The 16,409-nt window shown below is 39.4% G+C and overlaps 1 protein-coding gene across 2 annotated transcripts in view; it reads right to left on the bottom strand.

The window, feature by feature from the left end:
- Positions 1-16,409, bottom strand: part of LOC122651881 (chaperone protein dnaJ 15) — a 39,054-nt gene that overhangs the window by 13,998 nt on the left and 8,647 nt on the right. For both annotated transcript variants that reach the window (XM_043845440.1, XM_043845441.1), the window contains exons 4-7: positions 4,122-4,204; positions 3,912-4,023; positions 3,732-3,836; positions 3,564-3,614 (exon numbers count right to left, since the gene is read on the bottom strand). In XM_043845440.1, the coding sequence (XP_043701375.1) occupies positions 3,564-3,614; positions 3,732-3,836; positions 3,912-4,023; positions 4,122-4,204 (351 nt within the window). The remainder of the gene's footprint in view (positions 1-3,563; positions 3,615-3,731; positions 3,837-3,911; positions 4,024-4,121; positions 4,205-16,409) is intronic.

The raw sequence follows: 16,409 nt of genomic DNA, 5'->3' as shown, positions 1-16,409 counted from the left end.
TGGCAGTTGGTAATACTATTCTGGAATCAATTTCAGAACAGAATGAGATCAGAATCAGCATTACGTACAATGTGTTCCATTCTCCAATTTTACACAATATTTACCAAAATGCCATTACCCATTTTGAAAAAGAGAATCGGGAGAGGGAATATTCAAAGGCAGAAACCATGAGAGTGTAGAAGAAGAAGAAGCACCCCATAATGTAGCTCTAGATAGGGAGGGATCCTACTAGAGACTAATTATCAAGGATCTAATAACAAAGGAATCAAGGAGCTGCTGGTTCTGCAGTCTCAGTAGGACAGAATTGCAGTTTTAGGTCAAATCTAGGGTTAAGTTTATGAATATAGAGATGAATCTTATAGGGTATTGATGGGCAGGTCTAGGAGAAGCTCGTAATGTAGGTTTGGATGATGTTTAACAAAAAATTTGAATTTCAGAAAATCAGGGTTAGGGTTTCGGGTTTGGGGTTTTAGAACTTAGGCTAAAACTAGGGTTTTTAATGGGATTTTAGGGCTAGGGTTGGGATCGAATTTTCCAGGTAGGAAGGGGAAGATTCGATCCAAATATGGGAGGTTTTTATTGGCTGGAAGTACTAATTCTGGAATTTAGGGTTTTTTTGGGGGGTTTCACAGAGACAAGGCAAACTAGGGTTGGAGTGAGAGGATGGGGCTGCAAGTTGGATCGAGTGGAGGGGATGTTGTATGGAGGCTGTGGTTTGAATTTGAAATAATTCTGTTGGTCAAATATGGCTGGGCAGCAAGATCTAGGGTTTAATGGAATTAGGTTTAATGGAATTCAAACAAAAATAAAGGGGATTGATTGGGGGGGGGGGAATTAGAGGATTAGGAGAAGAAATTGGTGAACAAGTTGCAGCAGAAATCCACTGGCAGCAGCTTGATCAAGGTTGAAGGATAGAACCACCTTCAGAGAAGAACCTCCCAGCCGTCACGGAGTAAAGAGTCACAGGAGATCCACCTGCCCTTCTTCCTTGATAGAACCACAAGGCAAACACTCCAAAGAGCAGTAGCAGCAACAATCGGCAGCCAACAATTCTGTTTTTTTTCAAATATTCAACTGTGTGGGAGCCTCCCACGATTTAATCTTTCATAATAAAAGGCCATAGGCCAAATCTTAAAGCTATTACAACTCTAACCTCTTCATAAATAGTGGAGAGGTATAATTAAACTACTTAAAACAATTTAAAACACTTAAACTAAGAAGATTCCTAAGTAACCAATAGGAACATTTCACTTAAATTGGACCAGTGGTTCAACCGATTCAATTTAAAACATGAAAAATAAACTAAGTATTGGGCTAATCACGTATGCAACCTATGTACTCCTACTTTAGGCTCATTAAAGTGGCCTATTACATAGAAAACCCTTGGGAACAACATATATATATCCCAACCCTAGACTTATTTCGGACATTTATCCCCTCAAGTACAACACACCCTCAAGTGCACCAAAAAGGTACATCTGACAGTGCACATGCACTTGGGGGAGTGTTTTAAACAAAATCACTTTAAGGTGCACCGTCAGATTTACCTTTTGGTGCACTTGAGGTGTACTGTACTTGAGGTGATAAAAATTCGACTTATTTCTAAAGAAATAAGCCCATTTCGATGATGAATCTGCATCACCCCACCACCAAATATCCATGAATGCAAGCACCGGGAGTCGATTCTTTTTGTTGCTTCTCATCGCAATTGTACCCTTCTTCAGCGTCCTCTCTGCCACAGAGCAACAGTACATCTCAGCTTTAGGGGACCCAGGAATGCGAAGGGATAGGTTGAGGGTAGCTCTCAAAGGCTGGAACTGTTGCAATGAAGGGCTCGATTGATAACAAATTGCCCCCTCCTTGCCTCACCTTCCTTCTCTCCGATAGGGTATTGTTTTCCGGCAGAAAGTACATATTTCAAGCCCCACCTTCATCAATCTAGGATTTCTCTTGGCACATGGAGATGTCCTGGAGATTGGTTTTCAAAATGCAACAGCATTTGCCTGAGCAAATCGGACGAGATGAGACAGCATCTGGCGTGGTTTGAGTTCCTTTTATTGTTTTGTTTTGATGCTTGATTTATCAGATTAATTGATCTGTTTTACCTGAGATGAATCCTCTGTGCTGCATTGTTCCTGTTTCGGTTGATCGGGACCGAGGCAACCCCATAATAACAAAGCCTGCGACACAGCCCCTGTTAGGGTTGGATATCTCTTTTAGAAATGTGGGAGTAGGTTCGAACAAACAGTCTCTCTCTACCCAGGTTTCATCTGTGGATGTTGATTCCGATTATAGGGCTGATGGAAGAAATTCCAAGGGCTGCTGCAGCAGCGGCATTGCAAATGTCTGTGTGGCTGGAATTATTTATTAATAGGTAAATTGCGGAAAGAGATGGAAATCTAGGTGGTTTGTGCTTGAGGAGGAGGTTGAGCATCATGCTTTAACAAAAAAAAAATGGGGAAGGGCCATTATCTTGTATGGCCTCATTCCAAGTTGGCTTGCTCTGGAACAGACAGATCATAAATAATATGCTCTGTAACTTCCGATTTTTTAGTGCATTTGGGGCTGGTCTGATTTCTGGGAATATGAAATCAGACTGGTGTTACCAAACAGAATTCCACTCCCGATCGATTCCCACGGAACAGGAATCAGGATTGTTATCAATTGGGCCCTAAAAGACTCCTAATTGTAATCTAAAACTGAAATTAAACTTGACTTTAACTAGGACTCATAAAACTGAAATAAAATCCTAAATCAACTCTACCACTAATTAGCCTATTAAAACTAAGATTACAAGATAAATCCAAATAAAGGCCTATTCTATTCCACTATTAATTGACTGACTGATACAAGGGACTATTCCTCCACTACCGACTGACCAGTAGTTGAGAGGATAGCAGGGAATGGTTAGACGGTAAAAACCTAAATAAATAAATAAACTAAAAATTTCCTACTGGACCCAGCACCCAAGAACCAATTGGACAAAGTTCATCTCCATCTGGGCTCCCCAAGGTCCAAGGAATTGCTCTTGCATCAATGTGATAAGATGTTAAGGTCGAAGTGTGTAGTTGCCATGGCGCTAAGGCAAGCAATGGCACCTAGGCGATGTCTATGAGAGGCCAACACACCAAGGCAAGTGCCATATTCCAGGTATATTTCCTTCATCTTCCGAGTCTGAGGACTTCATACATAAGGCAACTGGTCACTTTGGCATCAAGGCTTGACTTGTCAACTAGGCAATATTTTGACAACTATGTTCAGTTGTTGAAGATGACTACAACAAGAATACCGTTCAGCCAATTTCTGTCAAGTGAGTTTTAAGAACTCATATAGTCATATTCTATTATTTCCATCAACTACGTAAACATTAACGTGCGAAGATATCCCTTACAAGCCAACGCATCACATTAACAAATAAAGCATGTTCTTCTTTGATGTCTTGCTCAAGTGAAAAATTATCCATAAAAAAACGCTTGCATGGTACAGAAACAATAATATATGATTAATGGGGAGTGGCAATAGCAGGAAATTCTAGAAAAAAACGACTCAAACAAGTATGATACCTGTAAAGCCAACCCATAACCACCATTGGCGTCATGTTCAAAATACAGCAGCTGTAGCAATAACATAGTTCAAATCTAAGTTTGTTGAAAAAAGGATGTTACAACCATGGGATAAAGAAAAAGAAGGCAGACCACAATGTGGCACTGTTTGACCAAAGTCAATCATACCTTAAATTTACTTTGAGCAGCTGATGTAACTCTAACTACTATCCCTGCCTGAGCTTGTTGATCATTGATTGTTACACCAAAGAAGTGGGCACATTGTTTTTCAACCTGCACTTGAAAGCACAATTAAGAGAAGAACCCTGAAATGAAGGTGGATCTGCTTCAAGTAAATAAAACAAGCACCTTTCCGCTCACTGATGTTCCTATGGGAAGAGGTCTAACAGTGACTGTGCCATTTAAAGCCTCCTCTAGAACATTAGCAGAAATTGTAGTCTTGATTGGGACACCCAGCTTGCTAAAAAGTAAAAACCACACACACAAAGAGCATGAGTACCAACCCAAGAACTAAAAAACAAACAGGGAAGATATTTTCAGTGTCCATCTGAATGTCACCTAAATAGTGCTGCAAACATTGTATTGACAGTCCCCAGGTTGGATAAATCAATCTCCATATCCATGCCATCAGTTTCGAGAGCCTAGATAAATCAGAGACCAAAAATATTATAAGCTTTGAACACTTCAAAATGAACTTATAGAGGAAAATGGTTGAGCAGAATGAACTTCCATCTTTTTTCCTTAAAAAATATGAGATAAGATAGATGAACCAGGAAGAATTGGTTCAGACTAACAGATAATCTCCAACCCCATGCACCAAGACAAGTCCAGCAGTTTGTTTACAAGGGCCTCAATCATTGGTTTACTTAAGGAGCTACTCTACTATGAAAAGGTGAGAAAATGGTAGCAATGTCCCATGAAGACAGAGATCATCTCTGGCAACCAAAAGTTTGACATTGAAGATGTTAAATATCAGAAAAGGAGAGATTCATAAAATTGCTCAAATAAAACCAACAGAGATTATTTTGGTATCATATCTAGGCCAGAAATCAGAGGTGAGAGGACTGTGTGATTATCTGGAATAGGAATTCCATTAAGGAGAAAAGGCTTGGAAATCAAAAGCACTTGGTTGAAAGGGATGATCATTATAGATCCAGCAAAGAGAAACCAAAGGGGAAGTTAGGTGTCTGAATCTTCCAGAGAAGGACAAGGATGGTTTCTGATCTCGTCAGAAGAGGATGATTATTTTGGGTGAGAGGCAAAGATCCTAGAGAGTATGTTCTAAAGGAAAAGGCATAAGAGTCTCCATGGAAGAGTACTGATGCAGTTGCATTAGACATTAATCCTGTACGGAGGCCTCTTCGCTTAGAAACATAGTTCAAAATCTCACCGAGATCTCAGCAAGATCTTGGAAATCTCGGTAAACTCGAGCTAGCCGAAACAAGGTATGATACGAAACAACAAAATGTCAAATCTCGAGAAACTCGACCGAGATTTCGAATATTTCGGAAATCTCGGTAAAATCTCGAATATTTCGAGAATCTCGACCTCCTCAGTACTCATAGAGTCATAGTATTGTATTGGTGGGACTTGGGAGTTAAGACGTGGATGACTAGGGTAGTAAGGTGTCTATGAATAATGTATTATTCATTGTACTTAGGTTGGGTGTCTATGTAATATGCATTGTGAACGCTTCATTGCATCTTGTGGTTTGTAGTAGAAACTTTAAGTCTTTAACTATTTCTTAAATAATTATTCAATATTATGTGTGTAATTTACTTGTTTTACTTGCCAATTATGTCTCATATCATTCAAACAATGTGTAGAATAGGCAATATTACATTAAGGGTTGGCCTTTACAGCCAACCAAGGGTGCAAATCCAAAACACCAAATTGGGTGTTTTTTTTTTTTCAATTTGAACCTTTAAATATGTTTATTAAGCCTAAAACAAGTTTACCTTAAAGTTTCAGAGCCAACTATGGCCATATGCCCACCGAAACATTAAAAAAAAAATTACTGTCTCGCCGAGATCTCGGAAAACTTGACCTGGTTGAGACCGAGTTTTAGAACCTTGCTTAGGAATCCCACAAGGTGTTGCTGGCAATCTCATGGGCTGAAATGAACCTTTGGGTAGTTATATTATAAGCTCTACCTTTTATTTTTTGGGTTTCATTGGAACAGGCTTAATTTATATGTCCATAAAATGGGAGCTGAAGTGATGCAGATTCATCACCGAAATACGCTTGTTTTATTAGGAATAAGTCTAGGGTTGGGTTATATACATGTTAGGCCTTTGATCACATGGGTTTTCAATGAAATAGGTCACTTTTATGGACCTTAAAGTATGGGTAATAGGCTTGCATACGGGATTAGCTGTTTTAGTTCCATACTATTTTGATGTAATAGTCATGTGACTAGTTAAGTGGTCACATGACACATAATTTGGAATTAGTTTATTTGTTTTTTAGTAGTCATGTGACTTTTTTAAGTATCATCTGACAACTTAATTGCCTTGATGTATTAGAATCGGCTAGGTTGTTTTAGTAGTCATGTGACTATTTAAGTGGTCACAACTCACATGACCTTTTTAATAATGTTGGCAATGTAATAGAGTCGGCTAGGGGGCTCTTTGTCTCCAAGGCTGAATAGGAAAAAGGCCTTATGGCCCATATAAATAAAGTAAATAGTGGGGAAGGGGGTTCTTTTCACCTCACAATTTTGAAAATCTTCTCAAAAAAGCTGCTGCTGCAACTTGTCTTCTCCAAAGAGATTCATCTTGTGTTTGATCAAGGCTGACGGAATCGGTGTTTGATCTGATTGACACCTTGCGGTGGGAAGCCCGGGTGGTTCGAATTGGTTACTTGTTTCTCCATTACTGTTACATTCAAGTTCTTGTTCAAGTTTTGGTTTCAAGAGGTGTTCTACATCGACAAAGTTCGGTTCTAGTTTGTTCTTCGATTACAATAATCAAGTTTGAACCTGAACCAAACCCTGCCCATTCTCTTCTTCTCCTGTAAACCACCCACAACTAGCATAGTATCACCCAACCAGTATAGGATCTAGCCCTTTGAAAGACTCAGTCCAAACCTGGTCCTATTCTGCCCACTCTAACCCTAGTTCTACCATACTTGATGCCGGTTCTGTCCAGCAGCCTCTAGACTTGTTAATTGTTAACGAGACCTTCACTGGAAGACTCCTACATACCATCTAATCTTAACCCTAACTTCAAACCTTAATCCCCACTAAACCCTAACCCTAAATTTAGCTTTCCATTAGTTTTACCCTAACCGGGTCACCCTTTGAAGAACAGATTCTGGTTCTGGCTTCTAGTTGGATTGCATTCAATCTAGAACTACATTATGAAGTTAGTATAAGGTATTAGTAGTTGAATGTTTGAGTTATAAGGAATGAGTAGTTAAGTGTTTGAGTTAGATTAGGGTACTCAATAGCTTTTAAGAGTTCTGTTTTGAGTTTATACTTTATTGCGTGTGTGAGAATGATTAGGAGTCCTTTTATGAGTCAATTTAAGAATTTCAGAAGATCTTTATGTATGTAATACACCCCTCTATCAATTAAGATAATGCAGGATTGGCTTGGTTTGGTTCATATGGCTCAAACCAACTCTTGCGGTTCAAGACTTGGCTCAGATCTATTTTTTCTAGAAACCAGATTTCTAGAGTTATTTGGAGAAGTTTTCATGGCCTGCAGTTGTAAGTTTTCATGGCCTGCGGTTGTAGGTTTCCTGAATTTCAGAAACCTTATCTTGTGGGGCCCATTTTGAATATCTTGTGGCTTCAAGATCTTCTTCATATCGTGGGTTATCTTAAGGAGTTTCTGTCCTTTTATTTTATATTGTTAATTAGAGTCTAGATGCTAGTCTTTATTTCAGTTTAGGACTCCTTTTTTTAGCGAAAGGTTACCTTATTTATTAGGTTGTTATTAGGTGGTTGAGTGAAGATAAAATACCTTCCAAAGTAGGAATTAAGGGTAAATATTTTTAGTCAATAAAGGACTGCCAACTCAGCCACTTAGTTGTTTTTTTTTTTTTTTTTTTTTTTTTTGTTTTTTTTTCTTTTATTTACTGCCTCATAAATATATTGTGAAGGCTCACAAGCCCCCACGAATTGATTGAATGGAAAATAGTTCGTTTTGAGAATTGAAATTGTTGCCTCTATTTTGTTCTCTCCTCTCTCCTCTCCCCTCTTCTAAAATTACCATTCACATCACTGTTCATAGCCCCGTAACAGCCTCTTATCTTCTCTTTATTCTTATCTTACTCTCCCTCTAAAATTACTGTTCACGAGTCTTGTTCACAGTCCCGGAACGGCCTTTTATCTTCTCTTTATTCTTCTCTTAAGCCCACCATAGCAAATCCTTCTTTTGATCTGCATCAATTTGGTATTAGAACTGAACCTGAAGAAGCTATTCAACATGGAGGTCGATGTTTATATTTACGATCTATTACTTTCACTCCAAGAAAGTGTGCATGCACAAAGAGAGTATCAAAGACAAGCCTCTGAAGAATTCAATCAAAAAAATTGGAGTTATACTTGAAGTTCTGCAACCAAAAGTCATAGGCCAGTTAATCGAGAAAGCCTTTGATGATAAAGACCCTCAAGAGGAGCCCGTGATTAGAATCGAAGCTAAATTGATTGATGATCTGATCAAAGATCAAGAGCCTCCTACAGAAGATTATGTTGAAGATGAGCAAATCATGATAGACCCTTTAGAGATCAAATGCGTTGAGTTTATTCTTCCGGAACAGATCTTCAATGTCAATCCAACAGTCACTAATTTTGTCCATGATGTTTGTGAGAAGCATCGGATCGACGAATCACAGCGATTGATCATGGATGCCAAACAAGTGGTGGGCATTCTCCCATACTTTTAAATTTGAGGGCGAATTTTTTCTAACAAGGAGGGAACAATGTAGGTTTGGTTTGGTTCACATGGCTCAAACCAACTTTGTGGTTCACGACTTGGTTCAGATCTGGTTTTTCTAGATACCAGAATTCTAGAATTATTTGGAGAAGTTTTAATGGCCAGCGGATGCCCATTTTAAAAATCTTGAGGCTTCAAGATCTTCTCCATATCGTGGGTTATCTTAAGGAGTTTCTTTCCTTTTATTTTATTGTTAATTAGAGTCTAGATTCTAGTCTTTATTTCAGTTTAGGACTCTTCTAATTTTTTAGCAAAAGGTTATCTTATTTATTAGGTTGTTATTAGGTGGCTGAGTGAAGATAAAATACCTTCCAAAGCAGGAATTAAGCATCACGTTTTTAGTCAATAGAAGGACTGCCAAATCAGCCAATTAGTTTTTTTTTCCTTTTATTTACTGCCTTATAAATATATTGTAAAGGCTCACAAGCCACCACGATTTGATTGAATGGAAAATAGTTTGTTTTGAAAATTGAAGTTGTTGCCTCTATTTTCTTCTCTCCTCTCTCCTCTCTCCTCTCTCCTCTCTCCTCTCTTTTCTTCAAAAATTACTGTTCATGGGTACTGGTACTGTTCACAGCCCCGGAACAGCCTCTTATCTTCTCTTTCTTCTTCCCTTATTCTCCCTCTTAAGCCCACCATAGCAAATCCTTCTTTTGATCTGCATCATAAATCTTTTTGAGTAAAGAAATTTGATTTTTTTCAAGAGTTTTGGTGCTGGTGAGCAGTGCATACAGGATTGTGTCTTCTTTCTTGCATACAGGATTGGTACCCCAGACCTGATTTCCGCCCTGGTTCAATTTTCAGATTGCTAGATTTGGTCACCTTATTCTAGTTTTGTTTTCATCCAATATTTGTCCCAGCTCTGTCCTATTGATTTTATGTTGATCCTGGTATAATTGTAGTTCTTGTTTCTAGGATCTTTTCAAGAATCCTGAACTCCATTAAGTACACAGGTAAGAGAAACTACTAATCTGAAAGGAGTCATAGCCGAATAGGAAACAGGGAAGGATTTCATTGTCCTTTGTCCAGCAGAGGAAGCTGAAGACTTACTAAAATAAGGTACGAGGAAAAAAAGAGCCAATTGATAAGAGGTCGGATGAACTGTATATCAAAACATACGTATAGATTAAAGAAATGATAATAAGAAAAAAAAAATTGGGGTTGTTCAGGTGCTTGAGATGTTGAAGAGTGGAGCTCAAAAGAGCTAAATCGAAGAGGGGGAAAAGGGGCCCTTCATCAAACAATTTGCATCACAGCATAAAGCCAAAAGAATCATTTACAGGCAACCTCAATTTCATTAAGGAATGCGACTGAAAGTGCCTGAAGACGGAAACCTGACAAGGCCATGAAGGGAGCAATAGCAAGGATTGGAACGTATCTGGGAAGCAATTGTATTCCTGATGAAAGTAGATACATGAAGAATTAGGGAAAGCGTGTGGCAAGCTGCTGAGAGCAGATTCAGAATTTCCCATGGGAAGGTTTTGCACTCAAATGCTTATTGTTTCAAACAAGACTCCGACTCAAATCTCTGCCTGATCAAGTCTATATCAGATGATGATGAATGTAGACAAGAGGATGAATGAGATGCAGAACCAGGGGACTGATAATGATGGCTAAATCTTAGAGAAGAACATGGTGACAGACACAAAAATCTCAAATAGGAGGACAAGGATTTCACAAAATCAAAAACGGAGGATTAGAGAACTATGAGAACAAGTCAGCAGAAGATTATGAGTTGGAGGAACAAACGGCACCCAGTAAACATTTAACCGATAAAATGATGCTATTACTTGGAGGGATAAAGGACGGAAAGTCCAAATTTGGATTCAGAAGTCATTTAAAAAAATATATGTCTCTGTTAAGTTATTGGTCCTATAGGTGTCGTGCAACCCTATTGGGCCCATTATTGTTGGCGGTAGTGGAATTAGGACTCTAGTCACGATAGAGGGAGTGTCCCTATCATGAATAGAGTTTTAGTTAGTTTTGGTTTGGTTATTAGTTGCACTTAGTTAGGATTCTTGTTTCCTTTATGGTTTAGATTCCTTATTTGGTTGTAACTTCAATTACTTGTTGTATGCAATATATAGATAAAGTATGATGGACCAGCGATAGCTCTCACACACTGAATCTATCATTGGTTCGGTTCTTTCATCTTCTCTCTCATTTTCTCTCTTTCTGGGTTTCTCTTCTCCTATGAGGAGTGGATGCGTGAGAAGGACACCCTCCAGACAGTGCACTTTTTGTGGCAAGCCCAACCATACAATTGATACATGTTGAGCTAAACATGGCACAGCAGAGTGGGCTCCACCATTAGCTAATAGTGCTGCATCTGATGGTACTACCGCAAAGGTGTCTTCTGGTGACACCAATCTTGCTTCTTCATTAGGGTTTATGTCTCGAGATAACTATAAAGATTTGGTTAAATTTCTCCAGAACCTGCAGCCATCTACCGATGCTTCTTCCTCCATCCATGACCTTATCTTCTATTCTTCGTGTACCCCAATTACCTTTAAGCTTGTTATCTGTTAGTCAACTGACTAAATCTCTTAACTGCTCTCACTTTTTTCCTTCTTATTGTGTTTTCCAGGACCTTCTAACAATGAGGACGATTGGTGGCGGGATTGAGCAAGCTGGACTCTACTATCTGAATTGCATTGGACCCTCTACTACTGCTACCAGTATGGTGCTCTCTCTCCACTTCAATGGCATTTTCGGTTGGGGCACCTATCCTTATCCAAACTTTAGCATATGGTACCTAGCTGCAAATCAGTATCTTGTCTTGAGTGTGAAGCCAGTGAACCCGGGAAGCATCATCGGTCACCCTTTCCCTCACGTAGTATGTCTAGAAAGAAGTCAATCTTTATTTCCTTAGTTCATTCTGATATTTGGGGTACTTGTCGTGTCAAAAATAAGTTAGGTTTTTCCTACTTTGCCACTTTTGTAAATGCTCACTCCCATTTAACTTGGGTGTATTTGCTGAAAGATTGTTCAGAATTTTTGTTTGTTTTCAAGATTTTTGTAATGAAATAGAGACCCAATTCAACGTTTCCATTGAAGTTTTTCATTCTAATAATGCACTTAAATACACTCCTTGGGCGCCTAGGCAGGTAATGTAGTCCTAGGTGGATAGGAGACCAGCTACGAACCAATGCTTCAGGATCTGCTATGAACAGGCAGTCCGATTGGGGCAGAATAAGGATTTAGGTCAAATTAGGGTTAGGGTTAGGGTTAGGGTTAGGGTTAGGGTTACGTTAGGGTTTAAGGGTATGGTTATGCTAGGCAGGTGTAGGAGAGTCTATCAGTATTGGTCCAATGATGGTTTGATGAGTGGAAGTGTGAGAACTTAAAAGGAAGCTGGTTAGGGTTTCGGGTTTTTGAAATTGGGAAGTAATGGAATTTAGGGTTTAGAGGGGGAATTAGGGCAAGGGCTACAGGTCGAGTTCACTAGGGGTAGAGAGGGTCACTCGGCTAAGGTATGAAGGTCTGATGATGGTGGAATGTTGCTACACTGTAATTTAGGGTTTTGGGTTTTAAAGCGGTTTTTGGCTGGATGAAAGGGACAAAAGTCTGTATCGAGTGGAGGGGGTGCAATGAGGGTGCTGTGGTTTCAATTTGAAAGGATTCTGATGGAGCGTTAGGTCTGTAAGTGATTTAGGTTATGGAATTTGAAGAAAACAAAAGGAGGAAATTAGGGTTGGACTGTAGAAGGTTTAGAAGAAGTATGGGATTGGGGATGTCTCAGACTTACTTGTAGTTGCAGGGAATGATAGGCAGCAGTAGAACCTTGAATAAAAATTGAAACTTGCAAAGCAAAACTTGAATAAAAATCAGATCTTGAACTTGAACTTGAAAGTAGAACTTGAGAGGAACCACTAGGGCTTCACATCGCAGAGTGTTGATCGGATCAAACACCAATCCCACCAACAAACCACCCGGGCTTCACACTGCAAGGTGTCGATTGGATCATACATCAATCCCACCAACTTTGATCACACACACAAAGCAGATCTTCAATAGAAGAAAGGTTGCAGCAGCTTGCAAGAGCAGATTTCATAAGACAGTGAGGTAAAGAGAAGCCCCACGGTTTGCCTTTATTTATAATCGCCAAAGGCCCAAATTCCTATGCAACATAGGAATAGGAAATCCCTAATCCTTGGCTGAGTCTAAATACAAAACACTCCCTCTCTAAAGGTGTGGACCCTAAAATAAAACTTCAGTTAAGAAGATTCTACCCTAAAAGAATATTCTAAAGTCACTTAAATTGGACCAGTGGTTCAATCGATTCAATTTAAAACTCTAAAACATGAAAATAAACTAAGTATAGGGTTAATCCCGTATGCAATTTATGTGCCCCAACTTTAGGCCCATAAAAGTGGCCTATTACATAGAAAACCCATGGGACCAAAGGCCCAACATGTCTACAACCCAACCCTAGACTTATTTCTAGGAAAAGAAGCCCAATTTGGTGATAAACCTGCATCAGCGGACGCCTTGCCGCCTGATTATTTCGAGACCTTTTCATCGGTTGCTCGTCTTATTTGTTCCATGTTCTTATATCATTAGTTGTTAATCTAGACTGGCCTCTCTATCAATTGGATATCAAGAATGAATTTTTTATATGGTGATCTGAATATGAGGTGTATATGGAGCAACCTTCAGGGTATGTTGCTCAAGGGAGAATCCATGCAGAGTATGTAAGCTACACAAGGCTATTTATGGTTTGAACCAGACACCTAGAGCCTGGTTTGACAAATTCAGCTCGATTGTTACTAAGTATGGTTTCTCACAATGTTATTCTGATCACTTGGTCTTTGTTTGCCGCTGGGGTTCTAAGGTGGTTGTGTTGGCTGTTTATGTCGATGATATTATTGTATTTGGTGATTATACATCTGGTATGGCAGAGGTAAAATCTTTTCTGCAGCAGCTTTTTCAGATGAAAGACTAGGGTTCCTTTGGCTATTTCCTTGGTGATGCAGATACACTACCTTGGACCGACCCAAACCCAGTTGGGTATCCAAACCAAGATGAACCGGTTTCCAACCATGTTCTGGTTCAGTAGGATATTTAGAATTTATTTTATTTGGGAAAAATATGTAATCTTTTATTTTGGGGTAGCTATTAGACTTATAGGGAAATTTCCAATTTGAGTTTTATTGAGTTTCTATTTTAGTTAGTCTAAGTTTTAGGAAGTAATTAGGAGTCTTTTATTTCTATTTATATATATGATGTAATTCCCCATCGTTGGAGACAGATTTGAAGAATGAACTGAGTTTATGGTTTGAGTAGCTTGAGGGATGTGTGCGTGTGCACTCTTCTTCTCCCCCCCCCCCCTCTTCTTCTTAAGCAATTTCTCCCCTCTCCTCCTGCAACTCTGATTTTTCCCAGCTTCCTCTCTTCTCCTAACTGGCCTTCCCTAATGGGGGTAAGGGGCAAAAGGAAGAAAGAGAATCCAGGAGGAAATCAGAATTGCAGGGGGGAAAGAGGAGAAACCGTGAGAAGAAGAAACAGTAGAAGAAGAAGACGAAGAGGGAAAATCAGAATTGCAGGGGGGAAAAGAGAAGAAGAAGCAGTAGAAGAAGAAGAAGAAGAAGAGGGGGGGGATCAGAGTTGCAGGGAGACAAGAGAAGAAGCAGGAGGGGGGGAAGGGTGCACACGCACACAGCCAGAAACTCAATTCATTCTTTGGTTATTCAATTCTGTTCTCATTCCTCTCAAAATACATTCTTTTAAAAACTCAAAATCAAAAAAAGAAGAAGAAAATAACTCCCTAACAACTACTTCTACAGCAATAACTACCCCCTAATAACTATTTCTACAGCAATAACTGCCAAATAACTCTAAAAATAAAAGATAAAACAAAAATAAACTAAATGCAAGGCTTGTAGGGCTTGGGCTTGGGCCTGAGATGGTATCTCTTGGAGTATCCAATTGGGCCTGGGTAAGGGCTAGTAGGAGCAGCCCCCAAATGTCCTGCATCAACTCTCCCTTGCTTTAAAAAAACCCAACCTCGAGTTTGGATAAACCCAGGAAACCAGTCCATGTGATGCACATCCATGCCGTTCAAAAGCTCCAGTAATTCACAAGAAGAGGAGACAAAATCTTGAAACAGCACGTCCTCTCGATATTGTTGAGTGGAATGTCGAAGTCATACGTCATTACTGTTGCAGCATCTCCGATGTTGTTCTTCATTCCAACTTGGGATAAGATGAAATAATATGGAACGATTGGTTGTTGCAATCGTGTGGTTAAAGGGGGTCAATGGATGTTATGGTAAAGAAGATGAGGTAGTGTATATGAGTATTTTGGAGTTCTGGCTTGTGGTTTCCAGAACAAGGGAACAAGATAAGAGAACTTAGATAGGAGAAGAAATATAAGAGGGGAAGAGAGACTGAAAGGGAGAAAAATCTGAGAAAGAGAGATTCACCCAGGTTTGGGCTCTCATACCAGATAATGGGGGGAGGAGAAAAAGGAAGAAAGAGAATCCAGGAGGAAATCAGAATTGCAGGGGGAAAAGAGAAGAAGAAGAAGAAAGGGGGGGGGGATCAAATCTGCAGGGAGACAAGAGAAGAAGGAGGGGGGGGAAGGAGGGTGCACACGCACACAGCCAGAAACTCAATTCATTCTTTGGTTATTCAATTCTGTTCTCATTCCTCTCAAAATACATTCTTTTAAAAACTCAAAATCAAAAAAAGAAGAAGAAAATAACTCCCTAACAACTACTTCTACAGCAATAACTACCCCTTAGTAACTATTTCTACAGCAATAACTGCCAATTAACCTAAAAATAAAAGATAAAACAAAAATAAACTAAATGCAGGGCTGGTAGGGCTTGGGCTTGGGCTTGGGCTTGGGCCTGAGATGGTATCTCTTGGAGTATCCAATTGGGCCTGGGCTAGGGCTTGTAGGAGCAGCCCCCAAATGTCCTGCATCATTCCACCACTTGGTATTGAAGTACTACAGAGCAAGAAAGGGATTAGTCTATCACAACGGAAATATGTATTGGATCTTTTGTCTGAAAATGGTATGCTTGCATGTAAACCAATTAATATTCTTTGTCATATAGAGAAGCTATGTGTTGCAGAGATGAGGATGTTAAGACATAAGATGGATGTGCGGCAAAACTATAAAGGATAAAGTAAGAAATGAATGTATTAGAGCTGATTTGGGAGTTGCCCCGATCAATGACAAGCTTCGAGAATGTCGTTTGAGGTGGTATGGCCATGTTCAACGAAGGCCTGCGAATGCCTCAGTATGGAGAAGTGATCTGATCTTGATTAAAGGAGCTACAAGAGCTAGGGGCAGGCCTAAAATGGCCATAAGAGGAGGTTGTGAAGAATGACATGCATAGTCTGGGTCTTGTACCAAGTATGACCTCGGATAAAGCATGGTATAAAATCTCGCGAAATATCGGCGATATATCGCCATATTTCGTGAATCTCGATATGTCTGAGATACGAAACACTTCCGAAACATAAAAATACAATATCTCGTCGATATATCGTGATATATCGCGAGATATTGTAAAAGTGACAAATAGTGTCACATTAAGAGCCTTATAATTCCATATTTCGCAGCTCTTGGTCGATATTTCGACCGAGAGCCGCTGAAATTCAAATTTTCTCTCTTCTTCCTCCCTTCCAAGCCTCATCCAAGCATTGTTGAAGCTCCTTGTCGCCGGGAAGACGTCGGAGGGTCATCTAAGCTCATCAACCAAGCCTATTTTCATTATTTAAGGTAAATTCTATTTCTCTAAAACTATTTTTTTTTAAAAAATTTTGTACAAATGTTGTTGGATGTTGATGATATTAATATATGTTAGACACCGGAGGCCGATCTACAGCCTCACGGTGTCGAAATTTTTTTCCCATATGTATTTTTTTTATTTTTTTTCTGGTTTTAAAAAT

Source organism: Telopea speciosissima, chromosome 2 (genome assembly GCF_018873765.1).
Source record: "Telopea speciosissima isolate NSW1024214 ecotype Mountain lineage chromosome 2, Tspe_v1, whole genome shotgun sequence".
NCBI lineage: Eukaryota > Viridiplantae > Streptophyta > Magnoliopsida > Proteales > Proteaceae > Telopea > Telopea speciosissima.
The sequence above is the reverse complement of the archived record's forward strand: the minus strand, read 5'-3'. Positions and strand labels throughout refer to the sequence as shown.